The 21,236-nt window shown below is 27.9% G+C and overlaps 2 protein-coding genes across 3 annotated transcripts in view; both read left to right on the top strand.

Moving 5' to 3' along the window:
* The first annotated feature begins 9,415 nt into the window (after positions 1-9,415).
* On the top strand, positions 9,416-15,176 carry LOC132936853 (uncharacterized). The gene is made up of 3 exons (XM_061003639.1): positions 9,416-9,618; positions 12,245-12,699; positions 14,446-15,176. The coding sequence occupies exons 1-3, from the start codon at positions 9,601-9,603 to the stop codon at positions 14,861-14,863; spliced, it is 891 nt and encodes a 296-aa protein (XP_060859622.1). The 5' UTR covers positions 9,416-9,600; the 3' UTR covers positions 14,864-15,176.
* Positions 15,177-18,070: 2,894 nt separating this feature from the next.
* The window catches only part of LOC132933662 (putative uncharacterized protein DDB_G0282499), a 31,855-nt gene continuing 28,689 nt past the window's right edge, over positions 18,071-21,236 (top strand). Inside the window, exons 1-3 of one of the 2 annotated variants that reach the window (XM_060999933.1) lie at positions 18,071-18,222; positions 18,602-18,958; positions 20,768-21,228. In XM_060999933.1, coding sequence (XP_060855916.1) covers positions 20,851-21,228 — 378 coding nt within the window. In that variant the 5' untranslated portion in view covers positions 18,071-18,222; positions 18,602-18,958; positions 20,768-20,850. Of the gene's footprint in view, positions 18,959-20,767; positions 21,229-21,236 lie in introns of both variants that reach the window. The other variant, XM_060999932.1, reaches the window with a different exon arrangement.

Below are 21,236 nucleotides of genomic sequence, written 5' to 3'. Positions count from 1 at the left end.
TAGCAATATTATATTCAACATTAATACATTATTGAATAATATTATATTATAAATTTAATTATTGTAACAATGAATAACTCGAGTAAATTTGTGATAGAAATGTATTTACATATTTTCTTCATGAGCGGAGTGATAAATTTAAGGTTTTACAACGTGATGTGTGTGTTATTTTTTGACATCACCTTTACTAGCAGTAAAAATTCATCAATGATTTTCAACTTTAGTTATGATTTTTGGTAGCGAATTTACTCTAATTGGTAGTTTGAGGTGTCGAAAGTAAAAAGTGGGTAAGTGAAAGTTACTCTGCTGTACAGTAGGTTACAAGTGGGTGACTGCTATACATTGTGTTAAATTTGAATTCAATGATATAATATCATTGCATACGAATATATGAAAAACGATTCTGAGAGAAGACGGTTTGCCAGCCTAGGATATTTAATATCATATTTATATTGTTACTATTAATAAAATAGCCACCACCCAGGTAAGTTCAATTATTATTGTTTGTTTATTTAAATATTTGTATATAATAATATACAGGGTGTCCCGTGAGGATAACCCATTGGCCATAGAGGGGGTCTCACCGCCCAGACAAAAACCGGTTTTTTACCGTTTTAACTACAAAAAAATAAAATTTTAAAAATCATGGGATTAATGAAAATAAAATGTTGAGAAGTCAAAATTTTCACAAAAATAAATTCCATAAAATGGATATTTTAAATTGTTTCAAAAATAATAAAATACCAAAAAATTTAATTAAATTAAAAAATAAAATATGTGTAGTCTTTGTCTCTGCGAGTCTAATAAAAAATCAGATTTATGATATATTTATTATCTCAGGAGATATCGCAATGGGTAAGACCACGCGGGACATCCTGTACTTTAGAAGTTTAAAGTACCCACGAATAGTATTTTTAAAACATAACATAAAACTAAAACCGTTCTTCTTCGTTTAAATATCTAATTTTGTCCAAATTTGAACATAAAATAACTATTAAAAAAACTGTATTTTTATATTTTTCATATTTTTTGTTACAGAAAACCCTACTGAAAAACCTTGTTTTAAATTTTCAATCCCTGAACTATAAAAGTTGAATATTTTGTAAACTTTAACTACAAAATTATTTTTCAATTTTTAATTTGATAAATTTTGCCATAATTCGAACTTTAAAGGCTTATAAAAGCTTTATAACGATTTTTTAAGTTATAACGATATAATGTTTTTTAACCCAACGAATAAAATTTTACCGACATTTATATAGAAAAAAAAAACTAAAAACTGAAAATTGGAAATGTCCGTAAACAGCTCAAGATATTTTGAAAGTTGTATGTAAAAAATATATCTACGGTCATTTGTTTTAGAGGTACACCAATAACTAAAATCGATTTTGTCAAAAACCTATTTTGCGTGAAAATTCCCATTTATCCTTATTTTTTTTTTTGTTTTTCCCGTCGCTTTTGAAAACTACTGGGAATTTTGACCTCCTGAACGTACCAACTAAATTAACTTTCCCATTGAACAAGATAACATTCTAATATTCTATCTATATTTCAACCTCCATTATGTATTCGTATCTTTTACATGATTAAGCATTATCACTGTTCTAAGAGGTGATAACAGGTATAATAATTTTTATTTACAAAACACACAATATTAGTGAATATAGTGAGTTTATTGATTTTTTTTTAATTTTAAATGTATGTTTAGTATATAAATATATTAAAAAAGTAACGTAATTTTTTACACCCTACTTTTTAAATGAAAAGGTAATGTTAAGTAACGCGAAAGAAATGTTAACAAATATATTTAAAGTAACAATTAACGTAATTTTATTATCCACTTTTTAAAAGTAATTTACTAAACACTACAATTATGTTAATTAAGATCCACAAGTTATAAATTATAATATAATAATATTATCTTATGGTTTCAAAATCTTAGACATGCTTTGCAAAAGAAGACATTTAGATTGCATAACAAAAAAAAAAATTTTAAAGCGGGTAGGGAAGTATGGATTTTGTATTAAAAGTTTACGATATAACGTTGTAATAAAAATATTATTTCAAGCGGAGTTCCAATTTTAATTATTGTTGAATAAATAAAATATAATTTTTTTACTTACCTATTTGTAACTGTTATGACTGTGGTAAATTTTAATTTAATGATAAATCATTCAATTCTTGCATGCGACAAATGATTGAATCATAGACGTCATATATTCATGGCAGCTTCTATAGTCTCTATTTCTAAGGATATTTTATAATTTATTTACATCACAGTATTAGTTGATAGGTAATAAACTTTGCTAAATTGTAGTTTAATCTAATTGTTTCCAAAAATATTACATAGGAACATTTGAATATTATAAAATATAAGCAACACATATTTACCGTATTATAGTGGTTTGAATAGGATCGTTGAATAAATGAGTGTCGTATCTGTAATATATGTAATAAATTTCAATTCAATGATAAACTAGATTGATATATAGGTACTAAAAATGATTCTGAGTGGAGAGGTTCGTAAGCATATAATTCTAAATATATTATATGTATAGTGCTATTGCGCCTATTATAGTACCTACCTACCTAATTAACTTTTAAATTAGTGATAATGGTAAGTTGCATTTATTTTTGCACAAACAAATGGTATATAATATATTATCTAAAAACATTACTAAAATTAATAATATTATTTCATACAATAAGTTAATACGGATGTGCCACGGAAAACCAGTGTGAAATAGTTTCGTGGTATAAATAATAGCATTACAATAATCTAAATATTTTGAAAATTACATTGAGTATAGTAAAAAACAAGCCTGGGCAAGTTTATGATAATTTTTAATTGAGTTAAGTTGATAGAAAATATTTTAAAAAGAATAATTAATAGTTATCCTAATTTTTTTTAACTCAGTTAAGTTAATATAATGTATTAAACAGTATTGCAACTTCTTTCGTAAAAAAACAACAAATACCATTTTTCAAGTGGAGTTATTAACTGGAATATCAAAGATTTCAAACCAAGAAATTGGAGAAGGAGTAATCTATTGTACAAAGAGAATTTATTTTTATATTCCTGTTCGAGTTAACTGTCACAGTGTGACTGCATCATTTGAAATAATCTGTGTTGTAATTCGCCGTTGTTTTGATACTACCTGGTGACCACTCCTTAAAATAATTCGAAAATATGTTTGACAGGAAAATTGGGTAATATATTTCGACCACAATAATAACCAGTCTATTTGTAAAATATCGAATAATAATATATTACATTATAATGTTTAGTCAGTTGAAAACTATTAGAAATTTTAGTTTGATTTATTCGAGAATAATATGGACCCAATATTATATTACGTAAAAGTTTTGTTATTATAAATAGCGTTGGCGTATGCTTGAAAAATTATTTTATTCGCGGTTTTCAAGTGTCATATATGAAAATGCTATTGTTAGTAGTAAAGAAAATAGTAATTATTAGTAATTAATCAATATAAAAATAATAATAATAATAATAATAATAATAAATAATAATAATTATAATAAATAATAATAATAAAGAAAATAAAGCTTGTATAAAAATTAAAAATGTACGCAATTTTTCCCCCATAATTTGTTAAGTAGAACTTGTGGACCGTCCTATGATGTCAATGTCAGAAAAATCAAATGAATTATCAGTTTGATGTAATTTGATGAGTGTTTGGTGAAATTTAATTAATGCGCATTAATATCATCATCCATTTCTGCAGAACCAATTGTTTGATTATTTCAATAAGATGTATTACAAAAAATGTAAAGAGTAAAAAGTTCGATGCTGCCATGCTGGTAAAAAATCGGCTCTCTTTCTTTTTTGAAATGAAAATATTAGAAAATATTTTAGGAATACGAGAATGATAAATGTCTTCTATATTAGGGATGTGTTCGATGTTGATATAAAATGAAAATTAGTATTGTAATTGTTGCAGATCATCCAAAACGCTTGTTAATTATGTTAGATAACCTGTTTGAAGAAAAGCCAGCAAAACAGACCACTAATGATAGTTTAAAAGTTAAAAGTTTACTTATAAGTTATTTTTTCATAAATTTTAACTGAACTAGTTACTTTTAAGATGTGCTAATTAATTAACTTAACGGGTTAATTATTACACAATGAAACTTAAACTAAATGAATACTTTTTTAATACAATTTAAAGCAATAAAGTTTATCATAACACAATAAAATCGTATATTTAAATTACTTACATTTTTATTAATTAAACATAATAATTATTATTATTGCTTCAATTATCAAAAATATGATTTGACAACTAACATTTATTACTGAATAAAAAAAAGTAGCATTTTAATGTTCAAATCAAAATAAATAATTACAATATTTGTATTTTGATTAAAGTATCAAACTGTTCATCAAAACTATAAAATGCATTAACACTTTACAAATCTCGATACCCTGCAAGAAGTAAGTGATAGTTATAAATATTACATAAAAATAGAACATATTAATGATACAATTTATACTTTACACCTATATTATTATGAATATAAATGTTAAATTATAAAAATGTAATTGTATATATATGTTGAATGACTAGCTAACAAATCTGGATAAAAGATCGATATTAATAAAAAATAAAAACATATAAGGATCTATGACTTATAAGATTAATATTAATAAATTGTAATATAATATTAAAACGTAATGCGATAAGCTTAAAAATTTCAGCTTCTTAAAACTGTTTTGTTAATTTAATAAAAATGACAATTGTAATAATTTATTGTAAATAGTTTTTTTTTCTCTGCCATACTCTAATACAGCCTATTGTATGATCGTAAAATGGAAATCTGACGTACCTAAATTACGTGAAATAATCAAAATATCATGCAAAAATAAATAATACACGGTACCTGTAAAATATAATATCTAAACCAGACTGATGTCAATCATTTGCCCGAATTGTGCATATTCGATTTCAATATAGAATTTAATAAACTCATTCAAAATTTGAGTATTCCACGGAGAAAAAATAATTTAGATAAATTAAAAATTAAACAAATAAATGACCCATATGGGTTGTATAACAAATAAAATAGAATCCACTTACGATACAATTATGATTTAATATTTTTATGTTTAAATAACCGAAAAAAATTGATACTAAACCAATTATGAAGACAAAGGGGTTATTATACTTTGTTTCGTAACTTGATAAAATGTATTGAGTACCTGTACATACACATACTAATTTACTTAGAAATTATTTTTTATTGATATTGTAAATTACCTAAAAATTAATTATTTTATGCTTTTTAGATTTGTTTAATGCATTATTTTTTATTTCGTTCCATTTTTGATCAAATTATATTTGAAAAAGTAAATTCATATTTTATATTTTAGTAGTTTAAAATTAAAGATGAAATTTTAATACATTCAATAATCAATAAATGAAATAGATATTACTTCGTTGTTATTTAGTAATATTTAAATCCCATATAGATTGATATTACTGTAATTAGTAGGATAAATTATTAATACAATTACTAAGAATATTATATTAATCCAAGTATGAAGTAATAAAAGATCAATTTTACAACTTCATCCTGAAAACTTGTCAATTGTTTTTAATTCCTCATCAATATAGATATTTCGAACAACTTAGTGAATTATAAATTAAACACTATTATAAACCATTCAAACGTTTTTGAACCATTTATAGACCACACAATGTAGTTTTAAAATGTCTTGACGAACTAAAAATGTTTTTATACCAAAAAAGGCAATGATCCTAATGTTAGTTATGGGTGGGAATGAGGAGGAGGAGGGGCTCTTATATCCGATAAAAAATATATTATACTCGATCAATGCTGCAGCCAGAGTAATAACTCTGTCCAATTTTTGACAAAACTTTTGAACTGCTACTTTCAACTTTAATTTGCATATACGATGTAGCTAATATGTATACTCTACTCACATGTTAATAGTTTGGATTAACAACTAGGAACAACTATCGGTAGTAACAAATAATAATACTATAATATAAACAATAAACATAAATATAATAAAATAAAATGTTAACATATCCGACTGTGCATGACGTTATAGCTTTCTAAGCTATACTATTCGAGATAGATACAATATATTGTTATCACCACTACAACACTACTATTATTCCTAGGCGGTACTGGAAATTAAAAACGAAAATTTGCTTATAAACACATAGAAATAATGAATACCTTTTTATTGCTATAACATAGGAATAATGCGTATAGTAGTTACAGTTTTCTGAGGCAACTCTGTACACAATTTCGTTTCCGTTCAAAACATAATGCGGTGTAGCATAAAGGTGATATTTCACGGTTCGTTCGACTGCGTAATATAGCCAAAATGGCTAAAGGTACGACCAGTGACCACTACCGCGTTAAAAGACGATGAAACCTGTGTGTCTGTGCCACAATCAGTTTACATATAGACACATTAGATACACACGTCAAACCAGCCAACTCTATGTATGAAAATAATATAGGTAATAATATATTGCAATATTATGGGGCTATATAGTTCCAATAATACAGCAGCTGTGTACCGTTATTTCTACACTTTATTATTTACGCTTTATTCTAAAATATTTATATATCCTTATAGTGTAGTATAGGTTATACATTTTGCATTAATGTCGTATAGTGGTGTAGTGCATTATATCCCTTTGAAAAAAAAATACAAATAAACAGGTCATAAAATGTTTATAACACGTATAGAAAGTAAATCATATATTGCACAGTAATTGATTTAAAATTTAATTTTTGCGAACAAAAAATCAGTTTCAATCATTTTTGCAGACATAAGCCATTAGCCATCGCTTTGAAAATGCACCTATACGGTACATTTTAAAACTACTAACAAAGTTAAAATTTCTCAATAATTTCACCATGTTATTTATAACTCTCAAGCATTCAATATGGGCTACTAATTAATAGTTAAATTGGAAAACATCGTAAATGCATAATATTTTTTATATCTTATAATTACAGTGAGACATTCTTATGAAATTATGTAGATGTTGTATATATGGTTTGCCAATAACTGCTTATTATTCAACGATAATTATTGTCAACAGTTAACTTATGCATGTGCATCAATAATAATTATATTATTATGTATTACCTACAGTCAACTATATATTATCTATGAATAAGTGAAAACTCTATTTGATGATGATTTGAGTATTTCATACATTTATTTGTATTTACTTTATGTAACCTAATATAACAGCTCTCAAACACATTATTTCTATAACTATTTATTCATTATTCACGGATTAGCATAACTATAGAACGAGATAACGGAGGTTAGCACCATATATTTAGCCTTTCCTTAAATTATTTTTGTCCTAAAGATTGGCTGTGATGAATTTTTTTTTGTATAATATGTACCTAATATTTATTATTGCATCATTGTCGATTACTTTTCTTTGTCGAGACAAATATTTTTGAAGAGATGTTTCACAAATTTGACAGTCATAAATATTAATGGGAGTAATATATCAAATTCAATTAGCAGTGAGGTCATTTTAAATAAATTTGCAACATCAGAGCATAAAAGAAAAATTATCATTGGTATACCTGCCTATATTAAATTATTTTATACAAACAAAATTATTATTAATGTTAATTCTGGACAATTTTTTTTTTTATTTTTTCTTTGTATCTTTAATTGTATTTATTAAAACGGAGGGTTGAGTTAAAAAAACCCTGTTGATTTGCTTGCATTTTATTTTTTTATCGGGACTATTAAGTATAGCCCCCCTACAATTTCGACGCTAGTTGGACCAAAGTATTTGCGTATTTTTGTACACTGTAGTTCTCAGATTATGAACACGGAGTACCCTGAATAGTATAATAATAATCCTGAATACTTCCTTAAGTCAAGATAATTTCTTTCTATTTATTTTATTACCTACAAAAATGTTTTCTTAATTAACAAAAAATAATGTAAATTTATAATGCATATCAAAACAATGTAACCATTTAATACTTATTGAACTACACCATTTACCACTAAGTATATGATATTTTATATTATTAACAATGGAATGTAACTTCTTTCATTAAAAAAATCATTAATTATAAATCATCATTATATATAAATCATATCAGTTTTAATCGGTATATTTTTATTTATAGGTAGGTAATATAAATACTTCATACTACACCAACATATATCTACAAATATTTGTAAAATAGCAATTTAATGTTTTGATTGAATATAAATGACAATGTATTTATTCCTTTTTATTGTAAAAATAGTAACAATGCCCCATTTAAATTTCAAATATTTATCAATAATTTTAAAGACGATTTCAAGAAATAACTTGAGCCATATCTTCCCAAAAAGTGTATTTATGTAGGTAATTTTATCGGTTTTTAACTTATTTATATTGCAAAATAAAACTAAACGATTCTAATAACTCTAATATTCAATTTAATTTTTTCAAGTTAAAACTTAATGTATATATAGTACAATGTATTATTTTTAATATGAGTATATTATAATATTATAATAAACAATGTAATTATAATATATGTTGTAATCCAATTTATGTCTATATTTTTAAACACAAATAATAAATACGATCTTGAGTAAATGTTCATAGTTAAAAGATATGGTAAAATAGATTTTTTTTTATTATTTAAAGCCTCCAGTATAAACTATGATAGTTTGACAATTACATAAATTAAATAGATATTAAACAAAATTAACGAAAATAGGTTGGTTATTTAATCTTTTTAAATTGTGTCATTTATCATTTGAATTAATTTCATAAATATTATGTAATATTACTGACAAACGAAGTACTTCATGTGAAATTGTTGTATAATTTATTGTGTAAATGTCATTCAATATTTTAAAAATTATTATTAAATAGGTACCTTATATTAATTTTTTTTAAATATATTCAATTTGAATTGTTCTTAATAAACGTGCCATATTATTGTTTATATTGAATTTCATTTTTTTTATAAATATTTTAGAACTTCAGTAATTATTACATAATAATAAAACAAATAATATGAATTTGAATTAATAAGTATGTTATTATTCCTACCTACCTACCTATTATATCATCATTAAAATAAAATAATAACCATTATTATTATTATTATTATTATTATTATCATTGTTATTATTATTATTATTATTATTATTATTATTATTATTATTATTGTTGTTATTTTCGTTGTTGTAGTAATATAATAGAACATCATTGTCATTTCATATTATTTTCCGCCACCTAGTTCAATTACAATAGGGTGATTGTAACGATCAGATTAAAGGTAGTGGGTAAATGGTGGGGTCGGTCTAGGATTGTTAGTGGTAATATAAAAACGGACAACAACAAGAGAATAAGTACCATAACACGAACTCTACGACCAGTTTCACTTGATTATTTTTCATATTAAAAAACTGTTTAACACATAATAATTCTGATTACAGTAAATAATTTTGGTGTACCTGTATACATTTTGAACAAAAATAATTTCGACAATATTCAAAAAAAAACATATCTATTAAATCACAATTGTCACAATAGTATACTATTGTATAATATGATGAAGACGAATATCGTAAGTTATAAAAGTTACTAATTATAATAATCTTATTTTAATTTTAATGATATTATAGACCATTGACAAACTCAACCTACTACAATATAGATAATAATCGGCAATATTTTTAATTAATATAGGTTTAAACTATAGTATATTATTACCGTCTACTACTTACTAGTCTACTATACATATTACCTTAATCAGATTATTTGTATTTGACCCGATATAGTATCAGTAGATAAGGACTTTTGTCCTCATATTATTTTAATTCTATTAACTAAAATCCTACTTCGAATAAAATTTCAATATCCTTCAATATAATAATCTGATCTCAACCAACAAAAATTAATTATTAGTATTAAAATTAATATAAAAATATAAGCCATTAGTTAATTGAAAGGAATATTTAACTATAGAAAATATAAATTTTATAAAAGAAATTTTGTTGGTTTTATAGATGGATATTTACTTTATTCAAAAATATTAAAACATTTCTAAAACAATAATGTTTATGAGTCATAGATAAAAGTACAAGTAATTCTATAAATTAGTTCGAGATCCACGACAAGATTGATATAATGGTGAACAATTTTTTTTTTGTACTTTTTGAAAAGTACATATTATATAATAATAATAATAATATTTTCTTTATTATGGAAATAAATTCTAATTACAGTTTTTTTTATAATATGGGTACTAACAGAATATATAATATATTACGGACAATAATTGTAAGAATACTAATTACAGATCATTAAATAATCCTTTAAAATCGATTTTTAAACTTTTTCACATACCCAAAATATTCTCGCTTTCCTATAGAGTATGGATGAAGTTAGTCGAAACATCTAAATTAATAATAGGAAACACACGTGTCACATAGGTACTAAAGTAAAATATATTTTCTTAAATGCGTACCGAAATATTTTAGTAACTAAATTACAGTTGTACTTACTAAATAATATTCTTTCGGTAGTCGTAGCTTGTACGATTTTGTTGCCATTAAAATATTTATGTTTTGTCATGAATTATTAAATTACATCGTTTTTAAACATGCACCTATTATTATAGTACGTATAGCAAGTATAGCAACCCGCTGGATTCTTTGGTGTAAAGCAGTATTATATTTATATGGCCCGGCGGTGTTTGCTATTCGTAACTATATAAGACTTAATGATTTAAACGGATGAATTTATTAGACTGTACAATTGATTACATAAGTACGATAATATTATAATAATATATTATATTGTTATAACGGACCTGCACCGATATATATTCGACACACGCCCAATGCATGTAAATGAAATATTATAATCTGTCGATTGGAAAACTACCGTGGCTTTGTATAATATTGTACAATAATACAATAAATGTATATAGGTAGTATAATAATAATATTATTATTATTATCGTTGTTATAAACCACGACAACCACTGCCGCAATGTCGTTGCGCAAATTGTAACCGCCATCGCCACAAATACGCGCGCACGGTTCACTTCACTTCTTTATTCGTATATATAATATATTTTGCACCATTATCGTTATATTATTTCTACATATATGTGATAGTATTGCATTATGACTTTGTATTACGACAGTATATTTAGGTCTTAGATACTTGAGTTTAATCCGGAAAATACGTTTAATGATCTTTTTTTTTTATACAACCATAACACAACGCACGCTACTGCGAATTTGACTATATGTAACCTACAATACAATGTACGAATACAATTGATGGTAATTATATGGATAGAACTATGGATTTTTTACAATACCTTTTTATGGTATATTGGTACAGAAATGATCATAGGCATGCCTGGACTAGGCGGTTCATATTTAGGTTAGACCCCTGTCAGGGATGGATCAATGGGGGAGAAAGGTCAAGCTCCCCACCCACACATAATTACACAATTCCACTTTTTTTTTTTTTTTAAGAAATATTAAATCAAATAATTTAATTCTATAGGGAATTGAATTAATTTAAGAAATGCGCTTTGTGAGTGTAACAGCTAGTAGAAGTTTTTTTACTCTAACTGTCCCTAAGACAGGTAAAAAATTGGCTTTATTCCAGGATCCAATAAGATCGACTAATAAGATCATTATGTCCATTGAGTGTTCATTGAGAAATCAACATAAATAATATTGTAGAACAATATTATTGATCGCTTTACCAATAATGAAACAATTAAAAGACGTATAAAATTTAAAATATAATAAATTACTTGGATCTTAGACATTTTTAATAAATAAAGAACATATAAACATAAGACAAATTTAAAATTACAGTGATGTATTTATTTATTTTTTTTTTGTTTTTTACAATCATATATGTTACACTGTCTCTAAATCATAATTTAAAAATAAGCGCAAGTGATGGACTCATAATATAATATTTAATATTGTACGAGATAAATGTTTAGTAATAAATTAATGCTTCCTAGATCTTCGCCCTGAAACCGACTGGCTGCAGCATAATACATACAGGGGCTCGGTGGGTGGCACTCGCTGTATTATATTATATATTAATAATATTAACGTTTTGATATAATATGGTATAGAAATAGGAATTACAGGGATGATATTTTCGCATTGTATAGTATATAATACGTACTTATATTTTAATATTATATATAGGAGCAGAGGGTGATGTCGATAAGTTTGCAGCTTTTGGTCATCGGGATTTTCGTGTGGGCGTGTGCGGCGTACAGCGGGGACGAAGGATCGGCGGATTATTTCCGTGGTCATGAGCCGCGGGGCGGAGACGGTAACAAGCAGTTGCCGGTCATACTGATGCACAAACAAGCGTTGCAGGAGGACGGCGGGTTTCAGTACGCTTTCGCGGCCGACAACGGTCTTCGGCAAGGCGAATCGATCCGACCGGACGGAAGCCGGACCGGAGCGTACTCGTACACGGACCCTGACGGTAAAGAAATCTCCGTCAAGTATACAGCTGGTAAGGATGGTTTCCGCATAATTCAGGGCGACCATGTACCAAAAGCCCCTGTGTCCGTGGTACCATTACAACAGCAATCGTCGGCGCCAGCTTACGTTCCATCACCGCCTTCCGGCCGTTCGTTGGCTAAGAACAGGTACACTCCTCGTTTCAATATATTATAATTATATAAATAATAACAACAATAGTATTATATAATATATTGTATAATACCGCAATCTTTTGTGGTATGCGCCAGTGGTACACTGTCACACAGATAGGGCGGTGGAGTACCCCGGGTTCAGACTCTCGACCCCGCACCACTGGAGCGTACCGCATGTCATATTAATCAAAAATCAGAATTTTGATTTTTTTTTTTTTCAATTAAATTTTTTTATCGATATGATAGCAATAATGTGGATTAATTTCTATGACAATATTAACAACGGTTGGTAATATTTTTCTGATTTTTGACCCTGTAATTACACGCTAATTGCTACCTAATTGTAATTGGTGATTACACGCTATTGTGTACCTATAATATATTTTTTTATTATGATAATTATAGATATGTAGATTCTTGGACCCTCTCCTTTAGGTTAGTGATTGCACCACGCCTGGTATGCGCTGCATGACAGTCGAATAAAATTTGGCCGGCTGCTAAATACCTAGTACTAGAGTAACGGTCGTCAAAGATCGGACGACGACTGCATTCCACTAAATATTTACTCGGGGATACTTGTGAGGACATTTTAGTATAGATTTTGAATTAGATTAATTGGCCCGCCAACTAATACTGTCTTTGTCATATTATATTGTATCCTTTCACCTGGTCGATTGAGATATTTTCAGATCTAATAAATTATGTGAGCTTTTGATTTTCTGTAAGTTTTTTAAACAATTTCCATTGAGTAATTTCATTTGACATTCGTTGTTTTGATAAGACAAAAATATAACGAAATAATATAAAAAGTTATATCAAATACTGCATACCTATATAGTATATATAATACTGCATATAATAGGTACCTATAGTACATTTAACATGATATGTAAATGGATCACTCAACAAAAAATCTAAATTTAGTGGGTAATTGTATCTTAGTTTGGTAGTTTTAGTAAACCGCTGTCATATAAATTTACATTGCATGTGCGTCAATTACTACAATTTTAATTTATTACATAGTATTTGAATTTATTTTATTTGAATATTACCTATACATTATATTTTAGTAGATCACTGGTAACTGATAATTATCTACCAATTAGCCATATGTTTTAATGTTGTATCAGGTTCAAATATAAGTTCTATTCACAAATGATAGTAAGTAAAATTGTATAATTTTGTGCTTGCGTTCAGTTAAATTTTTAAACTATTGATTATCATTTATCCCTTCTACATCAAATTGTCCAACATTATATATCATATAATATATCCTACAATATAATATATAGAAATTCATTATACTTATTATTATACATATACTTAAATTATGTATTTATTTTTAGTGTTATTTTAATTATATACCTTTAATATATTTATTTATTTTTTCCGATAATTTTGAATTCTTCTAATGATTATACAATTCTGTTTTGAGGTATGTACAAAAAAAACTTAAATACCTATTCAATCACATTTTAATAACAATCTAAATGAATCAAGAGGAATTCGTTCAACTTCATTCGCTGTCTATAAAAAAATTAAATTTCTATTAAGTATATTAACTTATATTAAGTATACATCATACTTGTTTTACCTTTTCGTATACCTACGTTTCATTAATATACCTATATTATTATATCCTTAAACTAAATTCAGTAGATACATTTAGTATAACAACTAAACATAAAACTATATAAACATTGTTTATCATGCAATATTATTGTTACTTAAACTTGGCAGATTGTTTGGTGCGCCCGGCGGACCTGGTTCTCAATTTAGCAGAGGCGATTTCAATAACGCTGGCAGATTTGATCACAATAGTGGAGAAGCTTTTGGTGCACCATCACCGTATAAATCAAAATATTCGAAGCCTCAACAACACTACAGAGTGCGCGAAGACAATAGTGCCGAATTAGCGGCTAGGTACGACGACGACGGATCTTCTGCATTCGACGGTGCCGGAGATTACAGCAGTCACAGTCCGTTCCGGGCACCTTCGTCACCGGTACATGCAGCCTACAGTGGTGCCAGTGATAACTCACAAAAAGATGACGGCAGCTTCAATAGCAACGAGCGACAACCGCATTCGTTCGGTAGCGGTTATGCATTCGAATTTGGCGGCAATAACAATAACGGTGGGGCATCGCCTGAATACTAAACGCATTGTTTTTTCGTGTTCCTCGCGAACTTTGGTAATTAATGTATAAACCATAGTTTCAGCAATAATTTTAAAAATAATTATTTTGTTGATAATTATTTATATTCTGTGGGAGATTGTTATAAGATACATCGTGTATATATTATATACACGCATAATAATATATCTTGTATCGTGATTATCTTCTAATCTTTAAGTCTTATAATTATAATGTAAAAGTATACTGTATATGAATGATGCGATACTATAATTATAAGTATTTTTTGTTACGTTTTTAATAAAAATTATAATATAATTAATAAGGTTTATATAATTTATGTTTTGTTTATCAACAGTGCGTTGATTTTACAACAAATCACATTCAAGCATATTATAGACAATAATTATAACTATATTTAATAATAGCCATACATTTTCCACTCTATAATCCAACTAAAATATTTCTGTTACAAATTAGAATTGCGCATCCATTTTGTCTTTTATTATAATTTTCTGTATTGATATTATTTTTTACCATAGCTGCCAATCACAGATACCGATACTCCATAATTAATAATTATTTGTAATAATTTTGGGTTTTCTCTTTCTCTGTTAATATAATATGTGACCACTGCCGCATTTATAAAAAACGATTAATCAACCAGTAATCGGTATACAACACATATATGGTAAAATTATTACGTGTCTGTCCATCTATCTGTCTATATTGGGGCCACGACGGTGGTAATAAATAATATTTTTACTGGGTTTTCCACTGGAGGGGAATGTCATTTTTTAAAATTGTTTTTTTAACGTACCACCCACTCCCGTCCTTTTTCCAATCGAAAAAAATGTCCTAATGATATAATAGCAATAATAATATATGGTATACTAACTAAAATAATGCTACTATATTTCGGAAAAAAAAAACAAATAATATTTTGGAGTTAAATTTTATTGTAATATTTGTAGTTAAAAAAAAATAATTCATATAATAAATATCATAATACACGTATAAATAACAGTGTAACAATTGAAGTACCGAAAAAGAAATATTATTCAATAATAATATTATATAATTCGCCATGTTATTGAATTAAAACATTTAATACATAGGTATTTATTATTAATCATATATTATTAGTTATAATTATAACTATAATAATCATAATATAACATACTATTATTACCTACATCAATTTAATTTGCATTTGAGGTCTTGTTATTTTATATTTTTAAGTTCTAGTAGAAAATATGCAGATTCAACGTTAAATCAGTTTGAAGAGCTTGTATAATATTAATTGAATTTTAAATTCTTCAAATAAAAAAGTATAAAGTATTTAAAAATATGTTTTTTATAATTTTATTTTAGATTTGAAAATAATACATTAATTTCGTTTTTTTCATATCAAACAAGAATATGACTTATGTGTACATAAATTATATTGTTATAATGATATAACTTATATATAGTGGACTTAACGTATAGTATTATAGTAATACCGTCTACCGACTAGTATCTATATATATATATAACGAGCATTTACGTTGTTTTCTTAATATTAATTGAAAACCATATAAAAGACGTCTTATTTATTCGTAGGTTGTCGCAACGTGTCAACGTCAATAGTCAATATAAAGGTAGGTACTATAATTTTGGTTAGTTATTAGTAAAAATGTATGTATTATACAATATATATTATGAAATATGAAAATCAATAAAGTTAAAATATATTGTAACTCGTCGTCATAATATGTTGAACTCAAACACAAATGATAACAAAACAATATGTGTAGGTAACTTAATTTCAATTTTCAATACAATTTTACAAATCTATTCCTTTTAATAGTCTGTTCAAATAATTGCATCAAACTAGAAAATATGTACTAAAAAAAGTTAGATTCCCTGATGGATGTTCTACTTGGTATATTTTTTTTACTCGATCTAACCTGGATTTAATAACTTAATAATCTCCACTTACGTTGTACCCACAATTTAGTAACTATATATCAACTATAGCTAGGGTCTATAACTTAATTATATCCGGATGTATTTCATTAAAAGGTTATAAAGTTTCATTTTATGTACATAAAGGAACTAATTTAAAATAGGTAAAACTAGTACTACTACGTTATTACTTATTATAATATGCATAATATAATGTATAATAATAAGTTGAAACGTTCACATTTTAGTACCTAATATCAAAAATAATCTAGATACCTAATATTATAATATTGGATGCATATTTGTATTGAAAATACAAGACGACTGTGGTCAGAGATAGAATCGCAACAAGGTGGATTTCACTGTTCGATAAACCATCGTATATAATATATAGGTACTGAAGAGGGCAGCGGCGAATGATTAATTAATTAATTAGTATTGTAGAGCACACATTTCCCTCTCAACACTGTCATTGGCACCGTGTCTTCGGTAAGTGTGGTGTCTGGTGACTGGTAAGTGAATGGTATGTGTGTGCTCTCTTTGATTTAGAATATCATATAGTACGAACAAGACAAATATTTTTTATGAAAAAATATCGCAGTCAACACTCGTCACGCGATATTCATTATAACATAATATATTATAATATTGGTAGGTACACCGCGCTCGTACGGTGCGTATAATAATAATATACCTTCCAGTTATACCTACCTATAATATACATATTATAGTCATACCGTCACCCATCACAATGAGTAATAGTACCTATAATATAATAATATTATTATCATCGTCCACATCTACGCGTTTGCTTCCCTCGTAAAATCGAAACATCGAAATATTTTATCGTAACAGTTATTATATTTTATCATCGTATTATTATAACACGTTGTTTTTTTACGCACGCACGAAGATGTACGTACACACTCACACATATATATATATATATATATATATATATAGATACCTATACACACGTGTAGGATGTATAGGATATGTGTGTGTGTGTGTGTGTGTGTGTGTATATATATAAATAATAATATATTATATATTATAATATGTATTATGTACCGTGTAGTGTAAAATACTGACGATGAGGCGGCGGCGGGTGTGTTGCGCGCGCCGTATACATGCGCCGACGTAATTATAATTATTGTATCGTCTCTGCCGTCGTCGTCGTCGTCGCCGCCGCCGCCGCCGCCACCGCCGCCACCGCCGCCACTGCCGCCGTCATCGGGGTTGTGTGGTAGTAGCAAGCGGCAGTGGCAGTTGATAGCGGTCCTTCGCCGCGTAATGGTTTGTCTACCGCAGCGGCACCGAACGTGTATTATCATCGCCGTAACAACAATAATAATATTATTATAATAATAATATTATAAAAAATATTATCGTTTTTCACGCTGAAAGCACTCGCAGGCGCATTATTCGAACGGTACAATAATAATAATAATAATAATATTGTTATAATATAATATCGTCGTAAAACGATCGCGAGTATCTGCACGCTTCACCCCGTCGATCGTCGCCGGCCGGTATTGGTGGTGGTCGCTTTCTATTTAATATCGTAATAATAATAATTATTGTTTTGAAAACAGAATTCCGTTTTCGGCCCCACTGCGTGGCTTACGTATTATTATTATTTTAAAAATATATCGATCGTAATATACCTTTCATTATTATTACTTTTTTTTAACCGGCATAATATAACACTGTTTTATTATTATTTATTACAATAATATTACGGAAGACACATGTTCGAAACGGTACGGCGTTAGTTAATAAAAAATAATAACATATTATATTAATTACAGTTGTAATACTATCCAAACGTCTATAATAATCGCCCCGAGGCATTCTACCGCCGATTGGCACCCGAATGTGTCGTTTTGCGATTTTTCGCGCGATAATTATTATTAATAATAATTGCATATTGTGCGCACACCACGAATCACGACGTCACTCTATATTTTGAATTGATCTCGAAACGAGCCAAACACGTTAGCTCGGTATTCTAATACATATTATTATTATAATGGTATATGTATTTGGAGGACATTGATTTTGACCAAGCAGGGGACTCGGCAACTCGGCGCCGGCACAATTACCATAATAATAATTGATTAATTAATTGACGACCACGGCCACGGCTTGTGAAACTATTTACACCGGTGAGTACACACCATTATCATAAAGCATGCTATTTTTCAATTTATAATAATATTTATAAAATAGTGTATTGAACATTGTTGGTTTTTATTTTTTGCCAATAATTATTGTCAACTATAGTCTATTATATATTATTTATATAACTGTAATACATATATGGTACATCTTAAGAATACTTGACAACTTTACAAATTCCTTAGGACTGCAGTATGCATGAAATAAATTATGTCATTATACAATATACAAGACAACAGAAATACATAAAGACATGTAAATTGATTTTATCACATATTTTATTTCCGTCTCAGATAGTTTCCAATTCAATCGGTAATATCGAATGTGGGTAAACTATATTAAATGCGGTTTTTTTTTTTTATAGTTTTTTATTTTAATTTCTATAAATTGTATTAGGTAAATATAATATGTATCGTTATCTTTATAGTACTATGATTATGTTTGTGGATCGTAATTATATAATTATTGAATAATAATCATAATAATTTACTTGGATTATAAGAAAATAGCAGCAGCAGCAAGCCAGCATTAAAAATAATCATAGTATTGATGATAATAATTATTAGTTTGTTGAGGGTGTTTCAAGTTAAACGATCTATTGCCTTGCCTTCATATATCGTATATAGATAATATATAAACTGATATTTTAATCGCTTACTACAACACGCCCTAGCATATTATACATACGTGCGTTCGCACGTAGGTATCGATACTAAAATATTTGAATTATAATAATAATAATTATTATTATTATTATTATTATTATTATAATGACCACACCGCGGCTGTACTGTACCACTGCACTATAGGCTACTTAATTATAAACATAATATTATTTATAATACCATCGTCGTAAAATAGTAATCGATTTCACATCGTTTTATAAGTTATAATTATAATTTAAAAATTACGAGTTTAGGGAGCAGCGTTCCTGCCTCCGGCTACTCACTAACCAAAGAGAAAATGTATATATGTATATATGAGTGCGCGTTAGACTCTGTGTATGTGTGTATGTGTGTATGTGTGTATGTGTACAGTGTGTATAATGGGCTAAAAATGACGTAGTATAATTACGTTTTCCATTAAATAATTAATTTTTACCAAAGATTATCACAGTAGGTAGAATAGGTAGATATATATACTATTATATACTGTATATTATATATTAGACGAACATATAATATGGTAATTCAACCATAAATTAATTACTGTAGTGGAGATTCGTAATATAATACGTGTATGTATGTATGTATGTATGTATGTATGTATGTATGTATGTATGTATTGTATATAATATATGACAATGGAGAGGTAGGTTCAATGGGGTAGTTGCTACTTAAATCATGATGAGGTGTCCGAGTATGGTTAAGGTCATTGTTAATAATATCGTGGTGATGGAGAGGAACAGTAGCGGTGGTGCGCGGCGGCAGTGGCAGTCAATTGACGTTATCCGGCGGCATCCGCTCAAATATTATTACATCGTCGATGCGTTATAATATTATAATTTATAACGACGACTATAAGTAAATGACAGTGATAATATAAGTAGAATAGAATGAAATTGGCATGTATTATCCACCAATAAAATTTTAAACGGACGATTATTAGTGTCGTATAATATATCAATGTATAAGGCGGATGCTGCATTAGCTACAACATATCGTATATTGTGACGTTTGTATGACCAATTAAAATGTATAGGAACTCTTACAATGTTTATACGAGATGTTTCTATTTAATCGCCACGCAGTTGAACTATACAATTTATTGAGTGTGTGTGTGTATGTGTGTTTCAGGACGTCGATGAAATAAATCCAAATCAAATTGTCTTGTATCGAAAGTATATTATATATACCTAGGTATACTATCGCCCACGAGTATGAAGGTATCACCACTGTTGCCACAGACGTCGGCCAAAAAACAAGAAGAAGTTCCTCTTCACGACAACTCGGAAGCCACTACTAACTGTTTGAAGCGCCGCCGGCTTCATTCGCAGACGAATATTATAATCAATGGTCACTATCGACATAGTAAACACCATTACCCACGGCACGACGACAAATCGTCATCAATGGATTGTTTCGACACCATTAGCAACAGCGTTAACGGCAACAGCAACAGCAGTTGTAACAGCAGCAATAGTGGCGAAGACGCGAGCGATTGTGACGATTCACCGATGAGACCTAACAGTCACCCAAGCCAACAATACCCAGAAGGGGGGACGTCAACGCCGTCGCCTGCACATCACAATAAGAAGGTACGTTG

The sequence above is a fragment of the Metopolophium dirhodum genome, chromosome 1, assembly GCF_019925205.1.
Source record: "Metopolophium dirhodum isolate CAU chromosome 1, ASM1992520v1, whole genome shotgun sequence".
Taxonomy (NCBI): Eukaryota; Metazoa; Arthropoda; class Insecta; order Hemiptera; family Aphididae; genus Metopolophium; species Metopolophium dirhodum.
Note: the sequence above shows the minus strand (reverse complement) of the source record. Positions and strands in the feature narration are given on the sequence as shown.

Excerpts from the sequence above, each read along its gene's own strand:
- LOC132936853 (XM_061003639.1), top strand. Across the intron at positions 12,700-14,445 it reads CGTTCGTTGGCTAAGAACAG|ATTGTTTGGTGCGCCCGGCG; the intron begins GTACACTCCTCG and ends TAAACTTGGCAG.